This window comes from Phaeodactylum tricornutum, chromosome 9, assembly GCF_000150955.2.
Source record: "Phaeodactylum tricornutum CCAP 1055/1 chromosome 9, whole genome shotgun sequence".
In the NCBI taxonomy this organism is placed as follows: Eukaryota; Bacillariophyta; class Bacillariophyceae; order Surirellales; family Neidiaceae; genus Phaeodactylum; species Phaeodactylum tricornutum.
In genome coordinates, this window is record NC_011677.1 from 424,934 (window position 1) to 445,743 (window position 20,810).

The 20,810-nt window shown below is 50.7% G+C and overlaps 9 protein-coding genes across 9 annotated transcripts; 6 read left to right on the plus strand and 3 right to left on the minus strand.

Annotated features, from left to right (window-relative positions):
• Positions 1–513: 513 nt before the first annotated feature.
• PHATRDRAFT_46151 (predicted protein) lies at positions 514–2,721 on the plus strand (the record flags this gene model as incomplete). Its single annotated transcript, XM_002180395.1, has 1 exon — positions 514–2,721. The coding sequence occupies one exon, from the start codon at positions 514–516 to the stop codon at positions 2,623–2,625; it is 2,112 nt and encodes a 703-aa protein (XP_002180431.1). The 3' UTR covers positions 2,626–2,721.
• Positions 2,722–3,557: 836 nt separating this feature from the next.
• Positions 3,558–3,770, minus strand: PHATRDRAFT_7942 (predicted protein; the record flags this gene model as incomplete). The annotated part of the gene is made up of 1 exon (XM_002180598.1): positions 3,558–3,770. A coding segment is annotated over one exon (213 nt), but the record flags the coding sequence as incomplete, so codon positions are not given.
• Positions 3,771–4,419: 649 nt separating this feature from the next.
• GLXI (lactyolglutathione lyase) lies at positions 4,420–5,654 on the plus strand (the record flags this gene model as incomplete). Its single annotated transcript, XM_002180396.1, has 4 exons — positions 4,420–4,733; positions 4,853–5,305; positions 5,407–5,458; positions 5,541–5,654. Coding segments are annotated over 4 exons (933 nt in total), but the record flags the coding sequence as incomplete, so codon positions are not given.
• Positions 5,655–6,109: 455 nt separating this feature from the next.
• PHATRDRAFT_46154 (predicted protein) lies at positions 6,110–8,797 on the plus strand (the record flags this gene model as incomplete). The annotated part of the gene is made up of 2 exons (XM_002180397.1): positions 6,110–6,627; positions 6,732–8,797. Exons 1-2 carry the CDS (start codon positions 6,534–6,536, stop codon positions 8,795–8,797), a joined length of 2,160 nt encoding a protein of 719 aa, XP_002180433.1. The 5' UTR covers positions 6,110–6,533.
• A 120-nt stretch (positions 8,798–8,917) lies between these two features.
• On the minus strand, positions 8,918–10,427 carry VDL1 (precursor of protein violaxanthin deepoxidase-like protein). The gene has a single exon (XM_002180599.1). It carries the CDS (start codon positions 10,346–10,348, stop codon positions 8,987–8,989), a length of 1,362 nt encoding a protein of 453 aa, XP_002180635.1. The 5' UTR covers positions 10,349–10,427; the 3' UTR covers positions 8,918–8,986.
• A 373-nt stretch (positions 10,428–10,800) lies between these two features.
• Positions 10,801–13,005, plus strand: PHATRDRAFT_46156 (predicted protein; the record flags this gene model as incomplete). Its single annotated transcript, XM_002180398.1, has 1 exon — positions 10,801–13,005. Exon 1 carries the CDS (start codon positions 10,906–10,908, stop codon positions 13,003–13,005), a length of 2,100 nt encoding a protein of 699 aa, XP_002180434.1. The 5' UTR covers positions 10,801–10,905.
• A 331-nt stretch (positions 13,006–13,336) lies between these two features.
• On the plus strand, positions 13,337–15,224 carry PHATRDRAFT_46157 (predicted protein). Its single transcript, XM_002180399.1, has one exon. The coding sequence runs from the start codon at positions 13,426–13,428 to the stop codon at positions 15,121–15,123; it is 1,698 nt and encodes a 565-aa protein (XP_002180435.1). The 5' UTR covers positions 13,337–13,425; the 3' UTR covers positions 15,124–15,224.
• A 41-nt stretch (positions 15,225–15,265) lies between these two features.
• PHATRDRAFT_46158 (predicted protein) lies at positions 15,266–16,755 on the minus strand (the record flags this gene model as incomplete). The annotated part of the gene is made up of 1 exon (XM_002180600.1): positions 15,266–16,755. The coding sequence occupies exon 1, from the start codon at positions 16,592–16,594 to the stop codon at positions 15,266–15,268; it is 1,329 nt and encodes a 442-aa protein (XP_002180636.1). The 5' UTR covers positions 16,595–16,755.
• A 740-nt stretch (positions 16,756–17,495) lies between these two features.
• On the plus strand, positions 17,496–18,386 carry PHATRDRAFT_4413 (predicted protein; the record flags this gene model as incomplete). The annotated part of the gene is made up of 2 exons (XM_002180400.1): positions 17,496–17,750; positions 17,865–18,386. Coding segments are annotated over 2 exons (777 nt in total), but the record flags the coding sequence as incomplete, so codon positions are not given.
• Positions 18,387–20,810: the final 2,424 nt, after the last annotated feature.

Below are 20,810 nucleotides of genomic sequence, written 5' to 3' on the forward strand. Positions count from 1 at the left end.
TAAACGAAGGTGACGTAGAATGCGACCATGTTAAGTAAAATAAAGTTACATCCTGTCTGGATTGATAATATATAGGATTTTCGCGCTAGTAGTGAATTTTTTGAGCCCCCAAAAAATCTAGCGTAGCGAAGGTCTTACTTCGCTATTCGGAACAGTTTATGGAAGATGAACCAAAAGACGCGAATACTAAAGCATTGACTATAAAGAGATCTCCGAATGATCGAGCAGCAAAGAAATCCAGTTGGAAAGCGTAAAATAGTGGGTACGCGAATTTTTGAAGTTCTACCAAAGCAAAAAACAACACTCGGGATTCCAACGTGGTCCCCCACCGAAGTACTAACCGAGCCCGACGATGCTAAACTTCGCTGAGCAGACGGGAAGCGGTCATTCCTGAAACAGTAGCTGATTTGTAAATATAAATAATACAACAACGTCAATCTACCTTAAATGTATATTTCGATACTGACAGTGAATGGTGATGATTCCCTGTCCGTTCATAGGCTTCAAAATGTTATGCCGATGGGGAACATACACGATGAATGTATTGCGCAACAGGTCGTTGCACCCCGACCATATCAGATCTTGACTGTGGGTGATGGCGATCTGACGCTTTCATTGGCTTTGGCTCGTGCGTATGGAGATCAGATCGATTTGACCGCATCGACTCTCGTTCCGGATTGTTCCACTCTTATCTCCACCTACCCAAACGCTGCCGCGGTATTGCAGGAGCTAGAGAATCGGCAAGTTTCCGTTTGGTACGGTGTAGATGCAACGCAAATACATCAGCGGAAATCACAGAATGGAAAACAAGCATTCGGTAGCGGAAATGTCTGGGACTTGATTCTTTTTCATCATCCGCACTTGGGAATCGATGATTCGGAGCAACATACCGAAAGCCTTCATGCTCAGCGTCATCATGTTCTCTTGGCACATTATTTAGCATCTGCCAAATTCTGCGTATCGAAACCGAATGGACGAATACATGTTTGTCTGTGCGGTACCCAAGCTACGACTTGGAAGTTGGGCGAAGCGGCTCGCCGACAGGGCCTGCGTTCTGCGTTTACGTTGGAACCGCACCAAATCATTTCACAAACCGGCTTCCCTACATCCGTGCCCATGGATCGCCTGTTTGAACCCTCGCACATGCCTCAAGGTTGGAAAGTGCACACACCGGAACCGGGTTTTGCTGCACCCCGGCGATATCGAAACGGCAAAACTGGGAGTCGCCATGCCTTGGGTAAGTACGGATACCGCCATCGTCGCACACATGGGGAATGGCCCACCGCCGCTGGTAGCTCGTCGTCATCTACCGATACCGACGTAATTGGGTCTATGCATTACGTGTTTGAACGGGATGCTGCTGCTAGTACACCGCAAATAGCGACGAGGAGTCACTCCAGCGACAAAAACAATATTACGATGTGTACTATTTGCGACTTGCGATTTGAGACAGCCCACGCCTTACAGGAACATTTGGCGACTCCAGCGTTGCCTATTCCGCCTTTGTCTATGATTGTCGCCGAACAAAGGGCCAGGCCACTAGAGAGAAACAGACCACACGCTAACGAATCACCTCTTATCCAGACAGCAAGAGATCCACGATCATCGACACAAAATGCCGATGCAGCCAAACAAAACGAAGCAATTGTGTCCACAGTTACTTCGGGAAAACGATTGCGCTGGTTCATCCAGCACTGTATCTCACCGTCTCGATCTAAGCGTACCTGCGAACAGCTAATTATCGACGGATACATAGCGGTAAATGGACAAGTTGTGGTAGATTCAGGACGGGTGCTTCAATGTGGCATGACCGTGACAGTGACAGAGAGATTTATCCAGGATAACTCCACCTTCGTTCCTCCACTGGAAATAGTGGCACAGTGGGGCCAAGATATATACGTTGCTTGGAAGCCTGTTTCAATACGAACGGCTGGAACATTTGATGTCAACACGCTGGAAAGGCGATTCTCTGGGCAGATGGGTCGTTCCTTTCAGAGCTTGACGAAATTGGACACGGGATGCAGCGGTTTATGTGTTTTAATGCCTCGGAATACCATCTCAGAGAGTCTCGAACCACGACTGTTACACACATTCACAGCATTAATTCATGGAAGTCCCCCCAACACATGGAAATCAGGCATCACCATTGACATCCCCTTAGACGGGATGCGACGATGGCGCAAGCGACCAGCCGAAGATCTTGTGTCACAACTGATTTTTTCCGAGGACGCCTCACTGGTAGAAAATCGCATCGCGAAAACCTGCGCAGCCACCGTTCACGCTTTGGAAACAACCACAGCAGAGCCTGATGGCGAAGGATTGTTACCGCCTCTCACTACGATTGAAATTATCACGGGTACTTTGGTTTCTGGTTTCTGCAGCATCTTATCACACTATTTCCGTAAACAAGGATACGCCATTGTTGGCGATCGATTTGCCTCTCGGGAATACCTTACACTTCCGCGCGCAGTAAGAAATCGCTTGAAGCAAAAGATTTGCTTGGGATGCACCAACGTATCTTCGTACGGCGAGGGGCAGACCGCGAGCAAAGCCGTTCCGGAAAAGTGGCGTGTCTCCCACTGGGAATCCTTTTGCTGCCATGGCGAGAACAACAGAGATGTTTAAAGTTCGTCGTTGATTGTCTTTCCGTTGGCATCATTTTCTTTGCGACACAAATTGCACGTAAATAGACACTGCTCCAGCATAAAGTTTGGATTCTTCCGACACTCTCCGCGCTGTTTCCAAAATGCACAATGTCCAGACAAATCGAAGCAAGTCTGCGGTTCAATCACAAATTTCTGCGGCGACGTGTCGTTCACAATTTTCCAACTCCCCAACGAGCTTTCCGTTGACAATTTATATCGACCCGGCGAGTCGGATCGAGAATCAACTCTGGCGTCGCGTGCGTACCATTCATGGGAAAGCATACTGGTTTGTAATCCGACGCTATGCGGAGGAATAGTGAACTTGAGTTGAGCTCGACTACCGTGAATCCAGTACAACTCGACATGCTCGTCGTGCTGGTTGATAAATTGCACATCAACTTCCATTTGTTTCCAGACCCAGTTTTCGAGGCTTTGGCGCGAGCGTGTTTGGATGCGAGCGGCTGAATCCGTTAGCGATTGTCCGCGTTTACCAAAGAGGAAAATCGGTGTGTTCGAGTCGTTCTGCATCTGACCAGCATCCACTTGGAAGAATCTTGAAAGCTCACTGGATTTATGAAAGCGAATCTGTACCGTTTGGAGCAAGTCCTCCCACCAAATGCCTTGCGACGACATGGCGGCAAAAGGATACGGGAAGACCATTTCGTCATTGACATGTTTCTCAATCACGCCTGGGACAACAAAGGAAAGGAGGAGATTCCGTTCTAGTCGTTCGTCTTCATCCAACATAATTGTTTGGAGCTGTTCTAGACTGACGACGTGAAGTACACGCGTCTGTGCTTCTTGCACTTGAAACTGATCCTTGAGACGTACGGGTTGTCGACGAAAATTCCACCGAAAGTGCTGTGCGTACTGCTGATGGGAATCGAATCCCTGATTACTGTTTTGAGTTGGTTGCGAGCTTCCTGTGCGATCATATCGTTGTCGGGAAGCCACATCAGATAGAATCTCAAAGGCGTGAACGACTTGTCGGAACGCTTCTGCTGCCTCGTCCGCCGGCAGTTGTTTCTGCTTATCGGGATGCGTCTCCAAAGCTTTGCGTCGGTAGGCCTGTTTGATCGCTTTAGTCGTGGCTGTGCGTGGAACTCCCAAAAGCTTATAAAGATCTTCTGGTGCCTCGATGGTTGAACCTAAACCGACGCAAAGAGCTACTAACTGTAAGATAAACCATCCAGCTACCATGGCAATAGTTGATTATTGGTGATCCGATGCTCGATAGATCTTCATTTCTGCGAAAAAGTGCATGTAAAAACCGGTTCTCCATTGGGATGCCTTTCTACAGGAAAGTCATTCTACTACTGATACAAAAAAATATATATTTCCATTTACAGTTGGGATTCTGGACTCTTTCGTTCCAAAGATGCTTCCAGTATCCCCAAAACCGTAGGGTAGGGTTACCTCGCACCGTTATTCGTGAATGCGACCCACATCCAAGACTCTTTAGAAGAAGCAACTTTCAGCTTGTCACATATCTTTCTACGCTTTTCCCTTTTGTCAGCATACTCGTCGTGGGAGTCTTCGAAGTTCATGCGAAGCATACACCATGGTTGTTGGTCAGCGTCCGTTTCTATCGTTTCTGACAGTCACCTCCTTGAGTACTCGTACAGTTCGTGCATTGCAACCTTCCGGATCTGCGTTTCTTCGTTGTCGTCCGTTCGGTACTGCAACGATCACAAAATCAATTTCAGTATCTACTAATCGATTCATGTCTTCGACTACTTCTCTTGCGGACATTTCCGTCATCCCGGGTCGGCCGACTTGGCAACAAACGATGTTGCGCATCAAGGATCCACTGAAAGCCGTTCCGTTCTACGAAAATTTAGGTTTCACGTTGATCGACAAGTTTGATTTCCCGCAGTACAAGTTTAGCTTGTACTTTCTGACAACACTACCCGAGGGTGAACCCTACAATCTCCAACCAGGTACCCAAGCCGCTCACGACTACCTGTGGACATTGGAAGGTGTTGCGTTGGAGTTAACGCATAACCACGGTACCGAATCGGACACTTCCTTTTCCGGATACCACGCCGGCAATCAAGAAAAGGACGGCTTTGGACACGTTGCCGTGAAGTAAGTACGAGTAGACGGGGGTCGGACGGGGGACGCTCCCACCTTTCGGACCCTTTCGTAGTTCTTGCGAGGATCGTCTCACCTTCCAAAATGGTTTCTTTTTTTATACACGCGTATAGTGTGGATGACGTGTACGCGGCTGCCGACTCTCTGGCCGAGGCGGGCTACCGGTTCAAGAAGAAGCCGGACGAAGGACGCATGAAGGGTCTCGCCTTTGTGTACGACGCGGACGGATACTGGGTGGAGCTTGTGAAACGGGGCGAGAACTCGGGCATTGCGAACGACTGCAACTTTTCCCAAACGATGCTGCGCGTCAAGGATCCCCGCAAGTCGCTGGCCTTCTACAAAGCTATGGGGATGAAGTTGTTGTCGGAAAAACACTTTAACGATTTCAGTCTCTACTTTCTGGGATCTTCGAACGTAGCGGACGGAGCGGACACCAAAACGCTTTTTCAGCCAGTCTTGGAGCTGACTCACAACCACGGTACCGAAAACGATGACGATTTTCGGTATTACAACGGGAACGAAGACGGTCGTCAGGGATTTGGACATATTGGTTTCCTAGTGGACGAGTAAGTCTCAACTTCTTGCAGATGGTAATTTGTACGGAGACGTGTGATCGAGAGCGCGTCCTCAACGTATTTTGTTTGTTGTTCTTTACTCTACCGCGTAGTGTCTATAAAGCGTGCGATGCCCTTCGTCCGCTGGGTTTCGGTTTCCGCAAGGTAAGTACCGAAGGCAATGGTGGAGTGCAACCCCATTTTTACTCGCCTATTTTGTTGTTACTCACCGGGTGTGACGACACAGGAACCCGACGGAGGATCGATGAAAGGGTTAGCCTTTGCCTACGATCCGGACGGCTACAGTATCGAGATCATCAAACGTGGAGGAATCGACTTTGGAGACGCTTTACAGGAATAAGTGAGATCGCGCACGCTCGGTAGTAGCAAAAGCGTATTTAAAAACATCTCTCTTTCCGTACAGTAAGAATTATATGGAAGGTACATGTGTGTGTTTCTAGTCGACACTTCGTAACAAGTAACAAAAGCACTGACAGTGAGCCGTGCCTTTCTTTCGAGAACAACCCGCGACCAACGTTTCTTGCAGGGTTTCTAGTATGGCGTATGGCAAATAGCAAATAGCAAATAGTTTAGATGCTGTATTCCTGTTTCCCAGCCGAATTCTTTATTTTGATTGGTCTGGATTGGTCGATTGATTTGATATTCCGTTTGGCGTGCTTTCGCGGAAAACTTCCCCGATACCGTACTGTGTCCACCACGTGATTTTACGACAACACCGTCGGGTCATTCCGGCATCGTGTCGCTTCACCGTGGAGATACGAAAAAGCCACGATACCAACACTACAATTGGTGAGGACCCCCCGGGTAGTACCTACCTACCTACCCTCTCACCCCTCGTCACCGTGGAAAAGGACCACCGCCCCTACCTACCGTGTCGCAAAATCCCCCCTTTTGGACCGAACCGTGGCCAACTGTGAGAGAAAGTCCGTACTCTGGAACGCTCCATTGGACCAGAGGAAAAAGACCCAACACCGAACAACTCCTTGCGGTACAATTCGTGGAACCGTTTGCTTGGGCAACGAAAGTCGCTCTACTCTACGTGACAGGCAAAGAGTCGATTCGTCTCGTGACGGTTTGGGTCGACACATCTATCTATCATCTATCCATCCGCCGATACGCAGCCCGCCGTCGGTCCTTCCAATAGAATCTTCTTCACGGCGCTTTACCGGTTTCTTGCTAACCCAAGCTTCGTCGGAACTTGTTGCGCGCCACCGGAACAATGCCATCGGATGGTGGACTGGGAACGGCCCTCGTGGGTGAAAAAATAATGATCAACACGCTGCAAATAGCCGTCACCAAATTCCTCGGAGAAGGTACGCACCCCACACGCACAGCAAGACACAGTTTGGATTGCCTGGGTCCTTCCTCACACAAACAAATCTCTGGTTGGTATCCTGTGCAACTGTTCTCTTTCTAGGCGGCTTCTCGTACGTGTACCTGGTCAAGGAAATTGCCGACACTTCTACGGGTCAATCGTTGAACAACACGACACACGGGGAAATTGCGGTGGGACGCTCCGGATCGGGCTCGGGTGCCAGTCGGTCCGGTAGTTTCGGTAATGGTACCAATACCGGCTCGCGGCGGCAAGGATCCGTCGGACGGGCCGACAACGAAAAACGCGAAATGGTGCTCAAAGTTACCAGCATCATTTCGCGACAACAGCGCGAAATCGCGGAAAAGGAAGCCAAACTGCTTTCCCGGCTCAGTCATCCTTCCATTATCAAAATGATTGAAGCCTGCTATCGAACAGTCACGCAGTCCGCGTCCAGTGGCGTGGGGCGTTTCGGTAAGGGCGATAGCGACAAGGCGAAGGAACGACCGCAGCATATGATCCTCATGGAGTACTGCGAAGGAGGACATTCACTCGACGTATGCAATCAAATGGTGGAGCAGGGTACACGCTACGATCTCGGGACACTGATTATTGCCTTTGGACAAATCTGCAACGCCGTCTCCTATCTACACGCACAACGTCCACCAATCGTACACCGCGACCTCAAAATGGCCAATTTTCTCGTTAAGGACGGCGCCTACAAACTCTGCGATTTTGGTTCAGCCGTCTTTGGCCACGTGGACCTCAAAACCCCGCAAAATCGCTCGGAAGCGGAAGAAGTCATCGAAAAAACAACGACACAAATGTTCCGAGCCCCCGAAATGGTGGACTTGTACATGTGCAAAAAACTGACGCAGGCGACCGATGTCTGGGCACTCGGTGTTTGTCTATACAGTATGGCGTACCTACAGAACTGTTTCGAAGAAGGTTCCAATCTGGCCATTCTGTCCAACAACTACAAAATTCCCGAGGAAAATCACTATGGAGAAGGGCTTGTGGAACTAATCGATCGCATGCTGACTATCGATAGCAAACATCGCGCCGATATGACCGAGGTCATCCTGTGCCTATCGGCGCTATATTCCGGCAGACCGCTACCGCCTCGCAAAGACAAAAAAGAAAAGACCAAGAAAGACAAAGACGCCTCGTCGAACGGTGGCAGTAGCCGCGGCAGCAAAGAAAAGAAAAAGAAAAACGAGAATGCCGGAAAATTCCGGACAGATACACAAGGAATATACAATACCTCGTTGGCTATTGATCCTTCCGAAGCCAAGAAACCAGCGCAAGCCAAAAAGGTAGATCCGAATTCTGTGGCCGGGCGCCGCCTCCGTGCCGCCGGTGGGGACCCTGATTTTGCGTCGCTCAGCAATTTTGACGAGGCAGCCGTGCCGTCCAGCGCGGTAGATGCCGATGCTGCCTTCTCGACCGATGCCGTCGACGCCTTTGCCTCGTTTCCCACCGACCTTGGACGTTCTAACGAGACAAGTGCGCCCGATCAGTCTGACATTTTTGCAACTCTCAACGATAATGGGGAGAAGGATGCGGATGTCATTGCGGCGTTTGACGGCAGTCAAAACTGGGGGAACGGATCGGGAAACTTAAACCCGTTCGCGAGTTTTGCCAAGGACTGTTCTAACAGTGGCGAAGATAACGGCGAAAGCAAGGACGAGCCTGTGTCCAAAAGCGAAGGACGTCGTCGGGGTACCGTTCGTCGAGAAGGTGCATCGTCTAGGCCAGATCCTCGATCTAAATCACGGACAAGGATCGGAAGCCGCTCGCGGGCGCGCAGTCGCACGCGCCGACGTGATGAGCCTGACGGACGAAAAGAGCTCGCGGCAGACAATGCGACAGTCGACGATGTAACGAACGGAGTGGAAGAGATGGGTATCGAACAAACTCTCGAAGGCCTGCAACAATCTCTTACGGAAGACAGCAACGCTGGTGACAACGGTGCGACGGAGGTTCGGCGACGCAGTGGATCACGTCGGCCGTTACGAAGGACACTGAGCGGCGGCGAAGGCCTGAGGAAACTTATAGTCGGAAATGTACGCCGCACGTTAAGCACGGCGCACCATGGCCAAGATCCGGAAGCGAGACAACGTCGCACACAAAGCGACAAGGAGGGTCGCAGCAGTCTCAACAGCTCCTAATGTAAAAGCTTTCCAAGATTCAAAGGGCTCATAAAGAGCTGTTCTTGAAAATGTAACTGTACAATGATTCTTTGAAGATCTCATGCCCGCTTTCTATTCGTAGAAATGTGTAAATCTTGTCCAAATGAAGCCCACGGGCTACTTTAGCTAGCTTATTTAACTGCTTCTTATGCTGGGTTGTATAGCTTTTTAGCGTTTCGCCTTGTATTCCCCCCGCCATCCGGGAGAAATCCAGTCAATCACGCCGCCTTCACCGACGACGAGATTGATCCAATCTGTCGTGGACGTTCCGGTCCCCGCTTGTGCATCGTTCAAAGAGTCTCCTACCGAACAGGTATTGTCGATACGAGTAAAGGCATCAAAATCCAAGCCCGCCTTGGTGGCAGCCTCGCGAATCGCTGGTTTGGCAGCTTCCGGCACGGTGGCTTCCTTGGCGTACACAAAGGCGCCTTCGTAGTTGCCTTGCAATGTGTGGCCCTTGTATGCCACGAGCTTGAAAGGGGGAACCGATCCCTTACCGTCGGATTCACCGAGAATGTACCAGTTTTCGGTAAACTCGAGACCGTACATTTTACCGGCGGTATGCATGGTGCGACCGGTCGGATTGAGTTCATCGTTAAGGTCACCAGTGGCGGCATTGGCGGACGCGACGAGTTGAGTCCCGGCAGTCGGGGGCTGTACCGGGACATCTACGATCATGTGTTCGGTGAGAGCGTTTTCCCAATAGCCACCGCCCGACTCTGGCGGTCGTTGGACACGGAAGAATATTCCCATATCGAGTTCCTTGTCACTCGTTGGTGTAAAAGTATTCTTCTGACAGTCAAACAAATCGTAGTTGGGATTCAATCCATCGGTCTTGTACCACGTACCCACCAAACTCTGCGGATCAAACGAGCGTAGCGTGGTACTGTAGCCGATGTCTTCCGCACTGTTGTCGACATTTTTCGGGACCTTGACGCACTCATTTTCCTCGATAGTACAGGACAACCATGCGTTTAAGCTCTCGCTTCCGAATTCGGCAAAACACCGCGTCGCACACGATTGCTCGCCCTTGCAGCGTCCCAAACAGGAGACACCTTTGATTCCACGCGGATTGCTAAAGAGAGCCTTGGTTTGATCACCACATTTATTGATAAAGCATCCGACGTCAGATTGCTCCATTTGGTTATCTTGAGCGTATTCTGCGAATCCGTCGTACTTGACGGCGGGAGTCGTGTCGGCCCCGACGGGAGCCGCCGCGACTCCGAAAACACTCGCCAGTGCGATGGAGAAACCGAGTCCGAACGTCGCCACGGACCTCGCTACCGCTCTGGGAGAAGAACCCCCGCGTGGAAAAGGCCACTGTCTTTCAGAAGAGGAAGTTATGCCGTGGTTCGTCTGGTCGGTGCCGTGGCGTACAGTAGCGTACCGGGCCATGTTGCTTTCCAGACCCCGGATCGGACGGATGCCGCTCGTTCTTGTTTCACCCATACCCGTGCAATCTAAAGGCACCAAGGCTTGTGTCGTCGTCGTCAAGACGACTCCGGCTGCTACCACCCAAGCGAATCGCATTTTCCCCCGTGGATACGCTTTGACGTTGTGTAACGGGGTCCCTCCTAGTAGAAACGCCAGTGTTAGGATTGGATTGACGCGATGCGATATGGTGATGGCACGACGGAGGATTTTCGGTTTATCCCCGTCACAGTCCGGGAGACAGACGCCGAGTTGAACCCGACATCTATAGACCGTGGTCACATAGGGCTCGGCTCCAGGCATAGTTTTAACGGTACGTTAACGTATCTGTGATCACAGTCAACACGTCCAAGCTGTAATTTGAACCGATTGTGACCATTTGAAACCCGGACTTTGAATTCGCAGGGCATAGGTAATTGTTACCAAGAAAACGCCTCAAATGTCACACTAACTGTAAGAGTACCCTCCTGACTTTACAGTTATTGTCAAGAGTGAGTTTGGCATCGTGGACCGTGCAACGTGCGGGAACTATACCATCCAAAGCAAAGGTAGAACACACTATAGTCGCCCTGTTCAGCGTTTATTCGTGCCGACTGCCTCCCAGGTGATAGAAACAGTGCATGTGAGTGTAGTACTTGTGCTTGTTTCGAAAAGGAATGAGACAACGACGAGCGAAACGAGCGCGTGTGGTCCGGCGTGTCCCGGACCCACGCGTCGACCCCGACCCGTACGATTCCCCACCGGATGACGATGACCGGACGGAAAGCAACGAAGTCCGCCAAGGCCGTCGGACTGCTCGTAGTGTACTCGCTCGCTTATCCCGCGACGAACGACTGGTAAATACGGATGCGGAGGAAGGAGCGGCACTCCTAGATTTGCCCAGTGACGAGGAATTTGCCTTGTTGGCTCCGTTTTGTTGCGCCGTCTGTCGCTGTTCCCGTGCCCGCCAAGCGCGCATTCCGGCCGACTGGCTCTGGTTCGAACCGCACGAAGGGACCTTGTGGCACCGACGCTGCTGTCACGGACATTACGGCGAGGAAACCAACGAGCACTGGACGGTGCCGTACCTGTCGGTGTATCACGCCAAGACGGATTTGGTCGAGGCGGCCCTCCAACGCGAAGAAGTCCTGGGGGATGCCAATCCTACGGAAGACCCGCAGCAATCCTCTAGCGGAACAGACTTGGAATGGATCACGGAACGAGAACTCTTCCGACAGTATGAAGTTTCCAAAAGTCAAGAAGCACAGCTCTATAACGATGACAGCGAAGCACATTCCGTCAGCATCCTCCATACGCACCCCGACTATATTCAGGGAATCGTCCAGCCATTCCGGACTTTAGTGTTGCAGCGCCAACAAGATCCTTCACTGAAACACGGGTTGACCGTACTCGATATGTTTGCCGGTATTGGAACCGCCACAGTCTGTCTCAAGCGATTGGGTCTACAGATTTCCAAAATTGTTCGCGTAGAACACGACCACATCTCCACCCACGTGTACCAAGAAAATCACGATTGTTCCTACAATCCAACACTGGCTGATCATGGAGACATCAAGCATGTTTATTGTCAAAAATTCGAAGACTTTAGAGATAACCTGGAGCATATGGCCGAAACACACGGTCCGTTTGATCTCGTGATTGGCGGCCCGCCGTGCGTGGATTACAGTGCGGTGAACGCCCGCCGACAAGGCGCCGAAGGAGTACAGGGTCGCTATACAATTGAATTCGGACACCTTATTCGTAAACTCGAGCGCTTACAGAATCCCCATCCTCTCTTCTACTTGGTGGAAAACGTTTTCTTACGCGGCGACGATTTGGCCAAAGTCCGTGACGCCTTTGGGATTGATTGGGATCCTGTCGTCTTGGACAGTTTGTATCTTTCCCCATGCAGGCGCAAGCGCCATTTCATTACTAACATCCCACTCACTGAAATTGATTTTCAAGCCGAGGCCAGCTATTCCTCCCCCCGCAGCTGTTTGGAGGAAGGTTTCTCGTTGCCAGCCCACATTGTGGATGGTGAAACAACCGCCAAGGCATCCTGTTTCATGGCTAGTAGCACACGTATCGACGAACGTCAAAGCCTACGCATGTACGTTTTTAAAGAACCGAAAAATGACAATGGTAGGAGTAGCGATCGCACTATCGAAGAGGGACGACGTTACCACGGGCGACCCATGTCCGTCGGTGAGCGGGAGGCAATGATGGGTTACCCACGAGGCTACGTCGAACACGCGGTCCGTACACTATTTTCAACGCTCACAGAAGACGGTTTGAGCAAACTCTTTATCGGTCAAAGTTGGAGAGAGTCGTTGGATACCAAATTGCACCACTTTGCCGGAAATTACCACGCCATACCGGAGGGGACCGCGTACCGCTTTGCGGAACCCAAGTCTGGTTTTGAAGAGCACATTTTGAAAATGACTCCGCCGCAAACGGGCACGGGTCCAGAATTTTTCGACGCTCAGGAATACTCCAAACATTTGATCGGGTTGGCGTTCTCGGTACCGGTTGTAGAACATTTGTTAGGTCCCTTGCGTGATCTGTTCGAGTGTCGAGAGTACGAGGGATATACAGACGTCCCGTACGAATGGGAGACTGATTGCGGTCCTCTGAGGACGACGGGGAATACTACGAATGGCTATAGTTTGGACAAGAATGCACTGGCTCGGGACTCTCCCACAGCAATTCCCGATCCGGTCTGTTCCGGAGGAGACCACGTTTATCCAGACCAGTCCGGGTCGTACCACGAGGACTGAAATTTTGGAAAAGTGGCGTGGACCAGAAAGATAACCGGACAAAGCACCAACGTATTTCTAAAAAACAGTTGTTTCCATCAACAACAGTAAGTATCCTCTTCCTTATATGCGATCTTTCCACAGCAATGTCTACGACATTGTCATGGTTATCGTACTATATGAGATATAGTGAGGAAATTCGGCAACAGCCAGCGACGATACCCGCTTCCAAATTAGTTTACAATTATACGACACCCGATCTTCCGCGATAGATTTGCTCTGTGCAGTGCATTACCAGTGAGTACGAGAAGCGCGATGAAAAGAATCTCAGTATACCCGCTGGCACAGGTACCTTGTTTCAGCGTGCTTTGTTGGCACTCGGTTTCCTTGCATTTTCGCTCTGTAGACATCAAAAGCTTTTGGTAAATACCAGTAGATACCATGTTCTCTTGTTGTCGAAACAGTACTTCCGCCATTCAAACAGAAAAGGAAGGTAAAACGGAAAGCCTCTCGCGAACGAATACTAGCCAAGCCAATCTCGTACGTCGTACATCAGTCTACTTCGATTCCGCCAAGGACTCCAGTGATATTCAAGAATGCATTCCGAGCGATGATGATTCTGAGATTTTCATGGACGCCGTGCAAGACTTAAAAGATATGTATCCTATTATTACGACAAGCTACATACCACCTGCACCACGTCGGGTTTCCATGCTCGAACCGGATAGTATGCTGAGAGCGACGCATCTGAACGAACCGGATACGATACTACAAGCCAAACCGGTGCAGCAAAGGCTACGGCTCCCGCCAGTTCTTGAAAAAAGATCGAGTAGCCGTGCTACTCGGAAAGCCCAGCGCCGCCCGACCGCTGCAGCGAAACAGGATTTAGTCAACCCTCACGTGGTGATTCAGGAGCGAGGCTATCCCGGACAACTCAGCAACGACGAACTCGCTCAGGCGCAGAAATTTTACCGAGCCATACACGGGGACGACGCCGCCGTTCGGGATATTGTGTATTCCCTGAACACTGTCGAAGAAGAACCCTACGCAATTTGTCGCTTTCTGCGAGCGACCCAGTTTGACGCCGACAAAATCGTGCAACGGTTGCAAGACGGTCTCGATTTATGGAAAGATGCTTCCGCCGCCAATTTTTACCCCGACTTGAGCGACGCCATTGGCGCGCCCGTTCCGGTCTTCCTACAATTCTACCCGTACTGCTACTTCGGTACCGCGAAGAACGGGTGTCCCGTTTCCTATTTCAAAGCCGGTCGGTTCGATGTTGAGGGTTTGCTTGCCATGACAACAACCGACAAAACGGCATCGTATTTTTGGCATTCCAACATGTATAGTTTTCGAGATTTGCTGCAGAAAACGAAAGAATCCCAACCCGAATTTGTACGCTGTGAAGCCATCAACGTGATCGACTTGACCGGTTTGTCGGCCAGCCAATTCTCTAACGACACTATGGATGCGCTCAAAATCATTAGCAAAATCGGGGACTACTTTCCGGAAACGATGCATTGCCTTATCGTACTGAACGCCCCGACATGGTTTTCTATGACCTGGCGCATCATTCAAGGTTTTATTGACCCGCGCACCGCCAAAAAGATTCAGGTCTTTGGTAGCGAGACGAAAGGACGGAATCGTCTTTTTGAATTGGTGGACGAATCAGAAGTCCCTACCGACTTTGGAGGCAAGGCTGGCTCCACAGACTTGACAATTCGAAAGTTAGCTTTTGGGAATGACTGGAACAAAAGGCGACTGGCAGTCGATCTCATGCACGTCAAACGTAACGGTAAGAGCAAGACTTTTGAATGGACGCTGAACGCCAACGAGGAAATGACGCAAGTTCAAGTCTTTTCGCGTTCGGTGACTCCTTGCTCCATCACGTTGACCCAAAAGGGTGGCGCCGTCGTAGCTGATCAGGTAGCGATCGAGCGTCCGCATGGAAATACCACGTTCACCGCTGCCAAAGAAGCGCTACCGTTTGTGACAACGATTCCTATGGCGAACGCTCCAATTCGTGGGCCGGGAACATTCACTGTCGAGGCCTCTGACAACAAAGAATCTTCAACCGTAAACAAGAAGCTCCCTTCCGGATTTTTCCTCTTCGTCGCGGACATTCGGCAGACTGAGTAATTCTGTTATCAAAGTACCAGTACGCAACTACGAAGGAAAATCGGGAATGTTTCGGCGTGACAATATTGTAAAAATTAATTAACGGGGAAAATCATATTTTCAAAAGGTGCAGCCAACTTGTCCAAGCTGAGCTGCGTTCCGACTATCGTCGAATCTTGGTCACTGCCAAACTCATATCATCCCGATAAGTACCGCTTGTTCGAGCAAACCATTGCTGTGACGCGTTCTCCATGATACGCTTCACGGTATTGGGTAGATTGGAAGTTTCCTTCCCGGGTGGGCCGTACATTGCATGGCCGATTGCTTGGACAATCTCCTTCAAGTCGAGGAAATCCACGACTCCATCCGTCGCCGCCAGGAGAAAAAACGTATCCGCTTCGTCGTATTCTGATAGATCCAGAACTTGAACACTAGGTTCCGCCGTCAAATAGCCGGCTCGTTTGCCTTCGGTATCACCCAAGGATCGAGACATGGCCAGAGCAGACATTCCAATCACTACTCGGCTAGTAAGGGATGGATCTGCAGGCACAATCACCGTCCCACCAGCCGCTTCGATTCGCACGCGCTCATCTGAATCGGACGGTTTATGATGGACGGCTTGTTTTTCTATAGACACAATGTGATCCTTGCTGTACCTGCCGACCAAGGCAGTGGAATCACCCGTCGAAGCCAAATATACTTTGGATTTGTGTTTGAACATTGCAATGGCGGTGGTCCCTGCCTCAGCAAAAGGTTCCAGTGGACCCGCGTCTGTTTGCAAAAACGCGTTTCGCAAAGCATCGCGGATTGCCGTTTCGGTGTCGTCGGCCGTTGGAAGTGAATCGGTCACAGCGTTCAGAAAACGCGACGGCAACTCTTTGCTAGCCACATCTGCACAATCGTGGCCAAACTCACCGTGCCCATCCGCCAGCATGACAAACACGCTGTCGGACGCTGACTCTTCTCGATCGGTAGAGACCGTGACCGGATTCAGCATAACCAACCGATCCTGATTGGGCAACGGCATGGGGTAAACACCATCTTTATCGCCTTTGCGTGTAACGATATAGAAATCCGATTGCGAAGAAAGTGAATTGCTGTCGTCCGACCGTAGGTTGCCTTGTTTATCTATTACGAGCGGGTAATGAATGGAACACTGGTGTTCTGAGTGACCTTGGTTGGTCAAACCCGCACAGGCAGCGGTATCCTTGTAGGGATAGGACCCGGTAGGGACACCTTCTACGACGGGACGGGTAACCGACGACACAGCCGGTTGTTCCCTTGCTGTGGTGCTCATCATGGACGGCTTGGGTGCATCTCTAAGAGAATTCGCACTTTTGTCGGCCGACGGCAACGACGAAGGCGGAGCATCGTAGCGACTTACGAAGACTATCAGTGCGGCGCCCAGAAAGCTGACCGCTAAGCAGCCCGTTAGCAGTACCGTGGGTCTCGCTTTCCGACCGCTTCGTTTTGGTGCCTGTATCACGGTCATCGTGAGACGAGATAATCCTCGCGGGCTTGCTAATCTGTTGTGGTGTCTTTTGATTCAATGGAGGTACGCGTGGAAAAGACTACCTTCCCGTACTTCCGTTGGTGGTCACGGGGTGATTCTTTCTCCGTTTTACATGGCCAAGGTTGTTTCCGACAGGACGAGGTAGACGACCAGGACTTTCTAGAGCGCCGCTTTCTTTTTTTGGCTTGAAAGTATATAGAAAAGAGTATGTCGTCGCTTCGGAAGGATACGATTTACATAACAGGATTTACATAACAGTAAGTGCAACTCGATTTGACACGACCGTGATGGAAACCTAGAATATCGACTTGAATACCCGACGGTGAGCGAGATAGATGAACTCTCTCTCTAACTAGTAGAGCTGGAGTCTCGTCATAACAATAACAAGAAACGGTAGCTAGATTTATAGGCTTGCCATACGACCCAGGAAAACCCTACCCTCGTGACTTTCTGCGGGTTGTTTCGAATGATTCACAGTCAGAGATCGGCCGAGAAAAATTTCCAACTATGATCTTTTCCTATTCGATGCCAGTAGTGCTAAAGAGGTGGTCGGTTAGTCAATTGTTCCGGTTGCTGTAATTGTCCCAACTCGCCGACCGGCAAACCGTTCCAAAGCCGGTTATCACCTTAATATTACAATTTCCTAGTCATGGTTTCGTTTACAAAAGCTGCCGCTGTCCTGCTTTGGACTACCGCGACGACACTATCTTCGACGACAAAGGTGGCCGCGTTCACGCGCTCGTCCGTCTCGCCGCACCGTGCGTTTCGTTGCTTCTCTCCGTACAGCACAACATCGTTGGCGAACGCCCCTCGTCACGATGTGGGTGGGGCGGCCCAGCAGGATTTACCGGAAGAAGTCCAGAAGGCCATGATGGCCTACCAGGAGCACCAGCAGACCGCTCCCAAACTCGACTGGGCCACGGACGTGCGCACGTTGGTCCAGTACAATCACGGATTTGCCGTCATGAGTACCAACTCCAAAGCGGACGAAGGTTATCCGGGAGGTAGTGTCGTCGGCTTTGCGCCCGACGAAGACGGCCGACCCCTGTTTATTTTTTCCGGAATGAGTGCGCACACGCAAGATATTCTCGCGGATCCACGCTGCTCTCTGACCGTGGCGGCTAAGGATTTCAAAGTAAGTACACACTGGTCCAATCGTGCCCTCTATACGCATCGAAACACAATTTGAAATGTATACAAAGAGCGTCAGTCTCATACTTGAATCGCTACGAAACCTCTCCTTGCACAGGGCGCGGCGGACGGTCGTGTGAATCTCATGGGATCGGTGGAGCTCATCAAGGGCGACCAAGACAAGGCCAAGGCCCGCGAAATATATCTCCAAAAACATCCCGGCGCGTTTTGGGTCGATTTCGGTGATTTCAACTGGTTCCGTATGAGTGTGGAAAAGGTACGCTTCGTCGGAGGCTTTGCTCGGGCTGGTGCCGTTACGCAAGACGAATACCTGGCCGCCAAACCCGACGCCGTTTCCGAGTTCGGCCCCAAAATTGCCGCTCACATGAACGAAGATCACATGCCAGCCACAATTGCCATGGTTCAGGGGAACGTACCGGGTATGGAGCATGATCCGGAGAATCCCATCACCGAAGCCATCATTACTTCCGTGGATAGTTTGGGAATGTATGTCAAGGTCACCCGGGAAAAGGGTATCGGGTTTCTGCCCCAGAGTTTCAAACTACGTTTGCCCTTCCCGGAAGTTGCGAAAGATCGCAAGGATGTCAAGGTGCGAATCATGGAGATGACCAACGCCGCGGCGGCAGTGGCAGCCGAAAGTACTGCCGAAAAGTAGCCCTCGTTGTAGATACAAAAGGTACTAATGTAAAGTTGGTCACCCTCCTGTTATCTAGAAAGCTTGACCGCTGCTAGCGCAATATCGTCACGGTACTGTCCATCGTGGTGATCGTGCCACTGTTTGGCCGCCGTATGAATTAGCTCCTCAGCAGCCGTCAACGGATGATATGGCTCGGTACTGGTTGCGTTGAAAAATGCATACCCCAGCTTGTCTACAATTGCTTGCAGTTCTACGTAATCCAAGATTCCATCCGAGGCAGAAACTACAAAGAGGCCCACATCCTTCGCCTCAATCCTTTCGTCGTCGTCAGTAGAGTCGTTGCAAGTACCTGGATGAGTCGTTCCGTCTGCGTATACTTCAAAGGCACACATCTGATCCGGTGCTCCTTGGATAAACTCTTCAACAAGTTGGACGGTATCTAGAGCAGTGACCACTGGCGTCGCAATGACACCGGTTGCCGTATGATCACCCAAGGAACGACTCATGGCCAATCCCCAACTGCGGCCATCGATGTTGTGCCATACCCTAGCTTCATCGTCCTCACTCGCTTCGGTCACCGTTCCGCCAGCGGCCAGCACTCGCGCTTTTTCTTCCGGGTGGTCGGGCTTGTCGAGGCGCGTAGCAAAAAGAATACGAGCACCGCGACTACGATGATAGCCAGCCACGACCGATTGCGAATCGCCAGTATTCGAAAAGTAGAGAGTGGTACCGAGACGTAAAACTAGAGTGGAAGTTGCCCCGCCGTTGAGGCCGTCGTCGGTAGGTATCAATTCATCCACCTTTTCCACCACTTGGATTAAAGTATCGGAGACAGCTTTGGTATTGTTGGTGTCGATCCTGTTCAGGGCCGCCTCCAACTGTATTGGAAGTTCTTTCCGACAGAACTCCGACACAAAATGCCCGGTATCACCGTGACCGTCCAGCACACCGGAGAAAAAGGAATCGCCGACGTTGAAAAATGGTTGTACGATGAAAGCTCGGTCTTGATTGATCTGCTCACTCAATTCTCCACCCTTGTATCCAGCCAGTGTGAGCGTGGCGTATTCGAGGCTTCCGGAACTCGCCACGTACACTGGCGTGCGGTCCTCCGTGAGCATTGGCACGTCCCCCTTTGGACGCAATTGTTCGAGCGCTGTACGGCATTCTGGATCAAAAGCGACGTCGCATGGAAGATATAGAGATCCATCAACTGACTGTGAGGTGGACTCGGTTCCTAGGGCCGAGACGTCCACACGCGACCTGAAGAAGGCAGTCAAAACGGTTACTCCGACGGATCCAACGCCGCGTTTCCGTAGTCGCCAATTTTTTGTTCTTCCTAGCATTTGGACAAATATGACGTGAACGTTTTTCGAACTAAAAGGAATGACGAGTGAAGCTAGATGTTGTCAATGTTGGAACGGATCCGGATGAGCTTTTTATTGATCGTTCCAGTGGCAGAAAGTAGAGGAAATCATCGGAAGGTTGACAGAGACGAAATGTAACGGGGTCAAAGCAAGGTTTAATCGGTCCATTTGCTCCGCTTTCCTCGTTGAACGCCTGTGCTATATTTTAGAGATTGGAACGAGTGTAACTAATCCCCGTAGAACTTTTTTGTATGTCAGTGTCGGACCAATCCGCGAGGGCCACGTAGGTATTACTGTTAATTATACGCAAGCTTCGGAAGGTGCACTGTGAGAAGGATCGGAAAAAGACATGGGAGTTCACACTTTTAGTTAACTGTAAATTAGTATCTTGTCGACGATGATCAATCCTGCTTGGGCCGACTTTGAAGTTGTCGATTGTACGGATTGTGAGAAGCGTACAGCATCTGACTGATATTGCAATGTCACAACAGAGCGATTGGCGAACAAATTACATCACAGCAGCGTTTCCCAATACCTTCGGACAGTCTATGGGATGATTGTGTGCCAGTTGGCCCCGTCGTTGGACCTACTGGACAATGTCTATCAAGCCTGGTGGTTCGATCCTTTACTGGCGACCTTATCTTTCGCCTTTTTTGTTAATCTTTATTGGTATCACGAACGATGTTTGGGCCTCTCCTCGGATTCCAATTTTTTCGGCACCGTCCGTGCCGATTGGGGACCTTTATTCAGTTCCCTAGTGGCCTACTGGATCGGTGTGTCCCTTTGGGTGCTGGTCGTTCCACCGGCTGCCCCTTTCATTCCGGATGGCGTGCCTCGCGATTTTTCTACCGCTGGCTATCTCTTCGCGGAAGTCACATCGGGGATCGTTTTCTACGATTTTGTCTTCTTCTTTGTACATTGGTCGATGCACGAAATACCGCTGCTGCGACGTTGGCATTGTCGTCATCACGATCAGTCTCAAGGTGAAAGCACGCTAGAAAGCCGCGATACCCTGCGGCATTCGTTAATGGATGGTGCGCTA